An 8736-nucleotide genomic window follows, 5' to 3' on the forward strand; every position below is an offset into this window, starting at 1 on the left:
TAGAGATGTATTTGACTCCCATCTCTATTTCTCTTACTGTTACCAGTGCTGTTAACTAACAGCAGCCATCAGCTGTTATCTTCTCATGCGGTCGCCTCAATGCGTTCAATTGGTTTTTTGAATACTTTCTACAAATTTCTGAATCCACCATTTTCCCGAGTTCTGCCCATTCGCAGAATGGCGTGCAGCAGGTTTGAGTATGTAAAGTCCTTCGAGCAGGACGACAGCATCCTTCCCAACGTGTGGATTGTGATCCGGATTGATGGCAAGAAGTTTCACAAGTTCTCCAAGACCCACGACTTTGACAAGCCCAATGATGAAAATGGTAAAAGGAGTAACTCTGTTTGAAGATGGTAAACTAAAGACGAATATTTCCCACAGCACTTAATGTAATGAATGCTGCTGCTACAGCTGTGATGCAAGAATTCCGGGATATTGTTCTGGCCTATGGTCAGAGCGATGAGTACTCCTTCGTTTTTCGCAAGGAGACTACCGCGTTCAAACGGCGATCAGCCAAACTACTCACCTATGTCACCAGCCTTTTTTCTTCGAGCTACGTGATGCAGTGGCCTCGTTGGAAGAGCGGTCCCCTGGCCTACGCTCCCTGCTTCGACGGAAGGGTAGTTTTGTATCCATCGGACGAGAATTTAAGGGACTATCTTAGCTGGCGACAGGCCGACGTTCATGTCAACAATCTCTACAATACTGCCTTTTGGAAACTTGTCCTGGACAAGGGTCTTTCGAATCAGCAGGCAGAGGAGCGGCTGCGGGGAACCTTCTCGGCCGACAAGAACGAGTTACTCTTCCAGGAGTTCGGCATCAACTACAACAACCTTCCGGCCATGTATCGAAAGGGAACGATTCTGCTCAGAAAGCGATTGGTGGACCGAAAGGGAAGACAAGCCATTGTGCCTCTACATGAAGATTTGATTTCTTCGCAGTTCTGGAAGCACCACACTGAGATCCTTGGAAAATATGTCCCTGGAAGCTACAGTTCACCAGAGGGACTTCCCAAATTGGTTGAGAACCAACTGAATGAGAAGCATTCTTCGGAGCAGGAAGACGAGCAGCCACAAATTAAGGCCGATATTAGCTGATAGTACAACTTATGGCAATATATTTTAAGATTAAATTACATTAGTGCATTAAGAGAAACCAATTGTTTTTCCGTTAGTAATCATCATCATCATCGTCGTCGTCATCTTCACTGGGCTTACTGGCTACGGAGCCGTCTGCCTGGGGTGGCCGTTGCACCATTGCCGCCGCCTGCATACTCATCCATTGCTGTTGTTCCTCGCGTGCCTGCTCCTCTCTGGCCTTGGCAAAGAGCTCCTGCTGCTGACGTAGCAGTTCTTCTTCGGGAATACCCAAATTTTCCAGCCTTGTGCTCTGTCTGCGGCGCTTGGCAGCCACCTCCTTGCAGTCGTGCAGCACGGCCTCCGCCTCTTGTTTATAGTCATGAAATCCGAGCCGTTCCAGCGCCTCCAGTACGTGTTCTGCATTGATGGTCTTTTTGTTACGCAGGTTGCACACTTCGTTAGCTTCCGAGCTGATCAAATGGATAAACTCTGAGCAGCAGTTAAGGATTAGCTCGCGACTCTCGTTTGCCACCCGCACTGTGGGCACCAGTTCTTTTATGATCTTATTGATGCTAGCTCGCGGTAGGGTCAATTCGTCGTCCTCGGCACTGGGCGGTAGCAAGTCCTCCTGCGGATTTGCCATAGCGTTGGTTAACTCTGCGAACGTAAACAAAATTTATTATATTTGTTGTTTTTCAAGACAGCATGTGGAGTGCTGGGAAATTTCGGAAAACAGAGCAATAAAAATATCGATATACATCATGCAATCGATAAATAGTTTTCCCATGACCAGTATTGGAAAAGTCCTTAACCATATGTAGGATAAACAAAACTGGAAGCTTTTGGTTTTTTATTGAATTTCTTTTGAAAATGGGAGACTACGACTCGGACGATGAGAAATCGCAGGTGGAGAAACTCCGCTATGCGAAGGTGCCGCGTGGAATGCATGTTAGTGGCTGGGATGACGATGCGGACGAGTTAATTGAGGAGGACAAGAATCCGCAATGTAAGTTAAAATATGAAAGCCGAATGTTTTTCTCATTGATTAAATTTCAGCCAGCATCGAGAGCATGATACTGTGGGCGGTTAACGAGAACCGCATTAGCGAAGTTCGCGAAATACTGCGCCTGGATGCGGACGCTGTAAACGCCCGGGATAACGATGGCTACACGCCACTGCACCGGGCCGCTTACAACAATTTCGTTGACATGGCCAAGTTACTGCTTCAGCACCGAGCCGATCCCAACGCTCGCACTGAGCTCGGCTGGACACCTTTGCACTCGGCCTGCAAGTGGAACAATGCCGACTGTGCCCACCTGTTGCTTCAGTTCGGAGCCGACATTAACGCAGAGTCGGAAGGCCAGCAGACGCCCTTGCACATAACCGCCACGGTGTCCAACTGTCGGAACACTGCCACAGTCCTGTTACTCAATCGTTATATCCAGGCCCGCAAGGAGAACAACTCGGAGGAACTGGCTTCTGTGATTGCCCGCCGCACCGGCATGAGTTTTCCGATTTTCGAGATTGGCGACGAGGCATACGATTGTGAAACTGGCTTGATAGATTAGTGAAATGAAAAATAATATACTTAATTGTAGAATACTTATATATTTATCTCATAAATAATGTATAAAATTAAGCAGTTTCAGTATTCCCTTGTGGAGCCAACTTTTCAAGCCAAGAGTCCAACTTTACTTTAAAACCGGAACTTGCATTAAAAAACTATTATTTTCAGCTGGCCGGAGCAGGGGTGCGAACGAAATGCTCGTAGAATGACTTTGTGTAGTTGACCATCTCCTCCTGCATGGCTGCAGGCACAAAGTAAGGATTTCCCTGACCGCCTTCAATGGTGCCTTTTTTAGTGTAGCGCATGTAACTGGACACTGTGGTTTCTGGTGGCAGCACGGCGCCGTCTTCAATCACACAGCAATCTTTAAGAGTGCATCGGCGGCCCTACAATCAAACATATCTTTATAAATCTTCTCTAGATGGCATGGATATCTTACAATGATAGCATTCTTTCCAATGTAGACACAGGAACCTATTGTTGCCGCCGAGACGACGGCGCCTTCACCAATGAAGACATGATCGCCTATGTGCATTGGAAAGAAGGCGATGCCTTTGCTAAACTGTTTGTAAGGCGGCCGGATGACAGAGTCCTTGCTAATCACGCAGTACCTCCCTGCTCGCACATTGGCCAGATCCCCGCGAATAATAGCTCCGCTTTGGACGATCACTTTGCCATTGAGGACGATGTTCTGGGAGCCACAGAGCACTGTGTGCCGGCTCACCTTATTTCCAGAAGCCTGTGTAACAAAAAACATAGTTTTAGTATGATGAGGTCATCAATAATTGGGATATAAAGCCATCGATGTGTATCATTGCCAATACTTGCCGTCTCAACGTATTCATCCTTGCTGTAGTAGGTGTCGGGAAGTTCCATAATGGCCTGGCAGTTTAGTGGGTTATTATCGCGACTGGTTTTTTGTATATTTTTACAGATGTTGTGGACTTTTGTTTTGTTGCGGTCAGGGTTGTCGCATTTATTCACATTGAGTGCTTAATAACACTACTGACATATCGATAAGCAGAACTATCGACTTTGACTCAAGAACCGCGAAATTTAAAAAAACCAATAAGCAGTCTGTAATTTCCCTAACAAGCCCATTGCATTTTCCATTACATCTAATTAATAATTAGTTACACGCGACTTGCAACGAATTATAGGCGTCTTCGACTGCCAAAGGGGTAATGCAGGTGTTTAAACCATAATGACCCTGACCTTTTGCAAGCAACAATCACGATGCAGATTAGACAGCTGCTCTTCACAGATTTAAATCTTCTGGCAGAATGAAAATGTGAATAATTGCCGCTAGCCAATTCGGCGCACAGCTGGCGGCGAAATCAACGAGTCTTGGCCTCCCTCCCCCCGCCGATTGGTGTAACCTTCCGAAAATTCAACTTCCCGCTGTCCGGCTCTGCAACGATGTTCCAATTAATGCTCTTTAATAATCGCGGCCCAGCCCTGTGCTTAACCTTCAAGGTGCACGCTCGAATGCCCATGCCTCGTTGCGGGCTAATCATGGTAGCATTTTAATTTGTTTTGCGTTTGCGTATATCAGTTTCTATTTTTTTTCGTTTGGTTCTCTGCCTTTTGCAGAAGTCAATCGATTAGGGTTTGCCCAAATAAAGGGTATCATTATGCTGTCAGCATGTAAATGAAATAGCTTCATAAACAGTTTTTAATTAATGATTTGAGTGCCTCCAAGCTATTCAATTCATTATATCTTTATGAAAATCATATTTTCCCCACTTGACCTTCATCGAGTGAACCATCTGAACTTTGGCATTATTGTTTTTCTTCGGAAATTAATTGCCGACAATTGTTTTACTTTATTGATTTGCTTTGAAGAATCCGCCTCACGAAAAGAACAGAAACCGTCTAACCTTCAATATGAAAAACCACATTAAAATCTATTAATCTGTTTGGTGTTTGCACTTTTGAACCTAAGGTTAATAAACTTGAACTTGAGCAATGTTTGGAAATTAATTGAGTTGTGCACACAAACAGCTCTCAAATGAGTAGACTGAATAAATGATTTGGAATTGTTTCTTTTCGGTTCTTCAGATTGTGTCTATAGTTGTGTGTTGTTTTCATCAAGAGGAGGTTGCGAATAATCGGTTATTAATTAAGTTGTTTAGTCAGATTTTAAAGCAGTTGAAAGGTGATTATTTATATCATTTTACGAATATTTAATAGTTTTTCTTATATAATTTTAGAATAAGTTTAGTTAGACTTTCTATCTTAGCATGTGGCGAGGACTTTTAAAGGCTTGTTCTATTTTTTTCCAGTATTATATGAAAAAATTTTAAAAGTATTTTATGAAATCTCAAAGTTCTTAGAGTTACAAAAAATTGAATAATTCTTTAACCTTGAAATTCGAATTCCAACATTCTTATAGCCTTGAAATAAAATCCCAAGATTTACGACCTTGAATGGCTCGAGGGGAAAAAATTATTGACAAGCTATGTAAATATTTACAGTGACCAACTCATCCACAACCTTGATAATGGGTTATTATTGTTGGAAATTCATTATTAAATGGCTAGCTAATCAAGATCAAAAAGCACACGCACTCCAAAAAACCGCCTACCCTCGAAAATTCCCCACGTTTCAGTTTCATTTTTTGTTTTAAACTTTAAACATTGCCTGAGAGAGAAAACCAAAACAGTCCAGCCCATAATTAATAAATAAAAATTAAGTTTTTACTAAAACAATGCCAGTGCTATCCAGTTTGAGTTCGAGTCATGTCATATATAATTAAATAATTGCAAATGAATTACGTTAATATTTTGTATCTATCCTATGGCCAAGAACACCAGAGTTAAAATAATGCAACAATGAAGGAGAAACGACAAATGAAATTAATTGCAATTACCTTAAAAAAAAATTGAGAAAAGTATTTATTGAATTTATGGGGCCCAAGGTGAGGCAAGGAAAAAGTGTGACAGAGACGACGACCGGGGAGAACGTTGCATAATATTTTCACTTTTTGCATGGAGGTCTTAATGCTGACCGACAAAACAACAACAAACAATAAACGAGAAACAACAACAACGGCAAGTGAAACAAGTTTTTTGTTCAAGTCTTTTGTTTCAATCGATAAAGTGTATCTATAATTGGCAATTCATAGATAAATGCATACATATATGCTTGAGTGTACCTGTGTTCTGACATATGTATGTGGCGATGTTCGGATTGACAGAACAAAGGTGACTATCAGATGGGGGGCCATGGCACACGACGCTCTCGGAATGCGAGTTTTCCACAAATGTTTCAAGGATATTTTTAGAAAAATTTATATAATATTTTCAAGGGGCGGTTCTTAGTCATATAATGTTGTAGATTCAATGAAAATTTATTGTTTGGTATTTTTATTGTTTGCATTTATATAGAAAATAAAATCAATAGATTTTAAGATTAAATTCTGTAGAAGAGGAAATTGTTCAAAATTTAAGATAAACATTATCTTTTTTTGGCTGAATAATATTACATTTTAAAACCTAATATCTTAGTGCTAACTCTCCCTCGAACAAATAATTTGCGGCTTCCACTAATTACACTCATTACAATACAATATAGCCACCAAATGGCTTCCTTATGTCAAGATCTCGCCGCGAAACGAGTAGCCCGCGATTAGTTATGAAGTTGGAGCGGCTCGCGTTCATACTCTATGGGTTCGGTTCAAAAGCCGAGTTCAAGAACTAACTAATGACTGTACTAGACAATGGCAGTAGCTGGGGGTGGCCGAGGAGTGGGTGGGGAGGCGGTTTCTTGGCTTTGTTGGAGTTGCCGATGTTTGAGTTAAGCGCAGTCGAACAAACAGTAAGAAAATTTGTGTGAAGCGTGCAAATGAATGCGCTTTTCATGTGGCGAATATTTATAATACAAATTATATTCGTCCACTGCCCCCGCCCCTGTCGTCATGCTTGGATGGGCGTGGCATGCAGAACATTGTTGTTGCTACCCCTGCAGCGACCTCAGACTGACCAAGTTGTGCTAATTAATACATTAACTATGCCCCGAGGCTGAGTTCGCATTAAAAATCCGTTTTTCTATGTGTTTATTTCGGTTTTTTTTTGCGCCAAAATCGATCAACATCAAAATTTAAGTGGCCCCCGTATGGTACACGAAAAAAAATTCAAAACCAGTAGAGAGTTAACTGTCAAAAAAGCAACGCACGACAACAGCAGCAACAATATTGCTGACAACAGCACCTAAGCTTGTACCTACAGTGCGGATCATAATAATAAAGTTTAATTAGGTTTAGAGATAAAAGAAGTAATTATAATTTAATGGTGTCAAGATTGAAATAAAGTGTTTTTTAATTAATTTATTTAGAGCTCTTTCTATTATAATCATAGATATGCATTTTAGATTCATATTAAGGTGAAATAGAATCTAGTAATACTAGGTACTGGTATAATGGTATCTATTAGATATTCTAGCAGTCTCGTACCTTGTAACACCATTTATTATCTAGTAGTATCTATTATCTTGTAAAATAGTATTAAAAATGTTCCATACTGTATCTGCCTAAAGCTTATTTGTTTTACCCTCATACATTGTTCCAATTTTGATTGCTCTATTGAGCTCTAAAGTATTTTTTCATTTTTTTTTTTTGCATGCGGGCGCTAATAGTTTTGAACCCGAGGAGAGACCTAAAAAATATCCCAAAACCAATGTTCGACTTTGTATGCCATGGGCAAGGCTAACCTCGAGGCACGAGCCTCGATTCAGATTCAAACTGGTGCTTTGATTCGAAATCGGGCCGGGTATTAGATTCAATATTTTTGATTTTGTTGTGATTTGGCTTGTTTCCACTTCCTTTTACCTTTCAACGGATTTGATAAACTATGATAGCCGATCGGTGTCGGCTATAAGCCCTCCAACCTACTTAAGCGAAATATGAAAAATGTGATTAAGCCTCTTGTGTCTGTCAGTTGATTGAACTTTAAAGGTTTTCCAGCCGTCTCTCTTGGAGACTCAGTGTCATTATTGGTTTCTGGTTATCTTGCTGGGTGGCCCCCCCTGTTCGGTGGCTGATTGACAATGATTGACAATAAAACTCCAGTTTGTCAATATTTCCATATAGATAGCCTTTCGTATGGAGCTACCTACCCAAGCTTATTATGGAGCTGGCCAAGGCTTCCGAGCGAAGTGTGCCTCGGAAGTTGTTAGTGGGTGGAAGTAATTAAATTCGATTTTGAGCATTCGATAACAATGAGTGGCGGTCGATTCGAATTGTGTAATTATTTTATAGAGGTTCTGTGAACTAGTAACAAGGGCAGAGTCTACAGGCTTATGAAGGTCATCTTAGGAACTGGGATTATCTGGGAATTATCATCCAACCCTTCACATTTTATAATTAGGTTTGGAGAGCTAACTAATAGCTTTTCTATTCAATTCCATATTTCCATATTTTAAACTCTCACACCACTTCCCTTTAACGAAGGTCGTTCATCTGACACCTGAACTGCCAAGTGCCCCGCCAAGTGCTACAATTAGCCTCCAGAACCACCCAGGTTGTGTGTGCCGCCTGTCACATCATCATCGCACGCTCGTCAAAAACAAGCCACCGAAAAAAATTGTATTAAAAATTAATTAAACAAAAAGTCGAGACTAATGTGAAAAACAATATAAAACACATTTGGCGCGTGCACTTGACCTTCCGCATAAAAAAATAGGGATCCAAGGGGTTGTGGATACAAAGGGGGCATATACTTGCCAAGTAATTCGTTAGCCGCTGCCTCTGTTGGAATTTCTGATTTTGAACTTTTTGAAATTAATTTGTGCGTAACGTAATTTTTTGTTGCGCTCTGGCTCGCTCTGGCTTGTAGTTTGTCGGGTTGAAATCAAGGCAAGTGAATCGACTGAATTGAATTTTTAGGAGACTGGCGGCCGGCTTACATGGCGTATGCGCGACTCGATTTATTTATGACTCTGTCTGGCAGTCCAAGTGCGTGTGTAATTGTAATTGACATTCAAGTTGATTACTTCCTTATTTGGTTTTAAATAAAATTTAGTGACGCATAGTTGTGGATTTGCATGGGAAAATGAATTGGAGTGTTTTAAATATTATAGAAAAAATCGGAA

The 8736-nt window shown here is 41.1% G+C and overlaps 4 protein-coding genes across 4 annotated transcripts; 2 read left to right on the top strand and 2 right to left on the bottom strand.

Moving 5' to 3' along the window:
• The first annotated feature begins 51 nt into the window (after window positions 1-51).
• THG (tRNA-histidine guanylyltransferase) lies at window positions 52-1155 on the top strand. The gene is made up of 2 exons (XM_017241665.3): window positions 52-325; window positions 382-1155. Exons 1-2 carry the CDS (start codon window positions 100-102, stop codon window positions 1095-1097), a joined length of 942 nt encoding a protein of 313 aa, XP_017097154.3. The 5' UTR covers window positions 52-99; the 3' UTR covers window positions 1098-1155.
• On the bottom strand, window positions 1090-1820 carry NC2beta (negative cofactor 2beta). Its single transcript, XM_017241669.3, has one exon. It carries the CDS (start codon window positions 1720-1722, stop codon window positions 1171-1173), a length of 552 nt encoding a protein of 183 aa, XP_017097158.1. The 5' UTR covers window positions 1723-1820; the 3' UTR covers window positions 1090-1170.
• A 64-nt stretch (window positions 1821-1884) lies between these two features.
• Ankrd49 (ankyrin repeat domain-containing protein 49) lies at window positions 1885-2674 on the top strand. The gene is made up of 2 exons (XM_017241667.3): window positions 1885-2085; window positions 2136-2674. Exons 1-2 carry the CDS (start codon window positions 1950-1952, stop codon window positions 2645-2647), a joined length of 648 nt encoding a protein of 215 aa, XP_017097156.1. The 5' UTR covers window positions 1885-1949; the 3' UTR covers window positions 2648-2674.
• Window positions 2668-3624, bottom strand: DCTN5-p25 (Dynactin 5, p25 subunit). The gene is made up of 3 exons (XM_070277111.1): window positions 3475-3624; window positions 3086-3385; window positions 2668-3032 (listed from the first exon to the last, which is right to left on the bottom strand). Exons 1-3 carry the CDS (start codon window positions 3520-3522, stop codon window positions 2811-2813), a joined length of 570 nt encoding a protein of 189 aa, XP_070133212.1. The 5' UTR covers window positions 3523-3624; the 3' UTR covers window positions 2668-2810.
• Between the last annotated feature and the right edge of the window lie 5112 nt (window positions 3625-8736).

This window comes from Drosophila bipectinata, chromosome 2L (assembly GCF_030179905.1).
Source record: "Drosophila bipectinata strain 14024-0381.07 chromosome 2L, DbipHiC1v2, whole genome shotgun sequence".
Classification (NCBI taxonomy): Eukaryota; Metazoa; Arthropoda; class Insecta; order Diptera; family Drosophilidae; genus Drosophila; species Drosophila bipectinata.

What these genes read in the sequence shown, in the direction of transcription:
- THG (XM_017241665.3), top strand. Translation starts at nt 100, where the DNA reads ATGCGTTCAATTGGTTTTTTGAATACTTTCTACAAATTTCTGAATCCA. An exon ending in CAAGCCCAATGATGAAAATG is followed by an intron (nt 326 to 381) that starts GTAAAAGGAGTA and finishes TATTTCCCACAG; the next exon opens with CACTTAATGTAATGAATGCT.
- NC2beta (XM_017241669.3), bottom strand. Translation starts at nt 1,722, where the DNA reads ATGGCAAATCCGCAGGAGGACTTGCTACCGCCCAGTGCCGAGGACGAC.
- Ankrd49 (XM_017241667.3), top strand. Translation starts at nt 1,950, where the DNA reads ATGGGAGACTACGACTCGGACGATGAGAAATCGCAGGTGGAGAAACTC. An exon ending in GGAGGACAAGAATCCGCAAT is followed by an intron (nt 2,086 to 2,135) that starts GTAAGTTAAAAT and finishes ATTAAATTTCAG; the next exon opens with CCAGCATCGAGAGCATGATA.
- DCTN5-p25 (XM_070277111.1), bottom strand. Translation starts at nt 3,522, where the DNA reads ATGGAACTTCCCGACACCTACTACAGCAAGGATGAATACGTTGAGACG. An exon ending in AGGATGAATACGTTGAGACG is followed by an intron (nt 3,386 to 3,474) that starts GCAAGTATTGGC and finishes TTTGTTACACAG; the next exon opens with GCTTCTGGAAATAAGGTGAG. An exon ending in TTGGAAAGAATGCTATCATT is followed by an intron (nt 3,033 to 3,085) that starts GTAAGATATCCA and finishes GTTTGATTGTAG; the next exon opens with GGCCGCCGATGCACTCTTAA.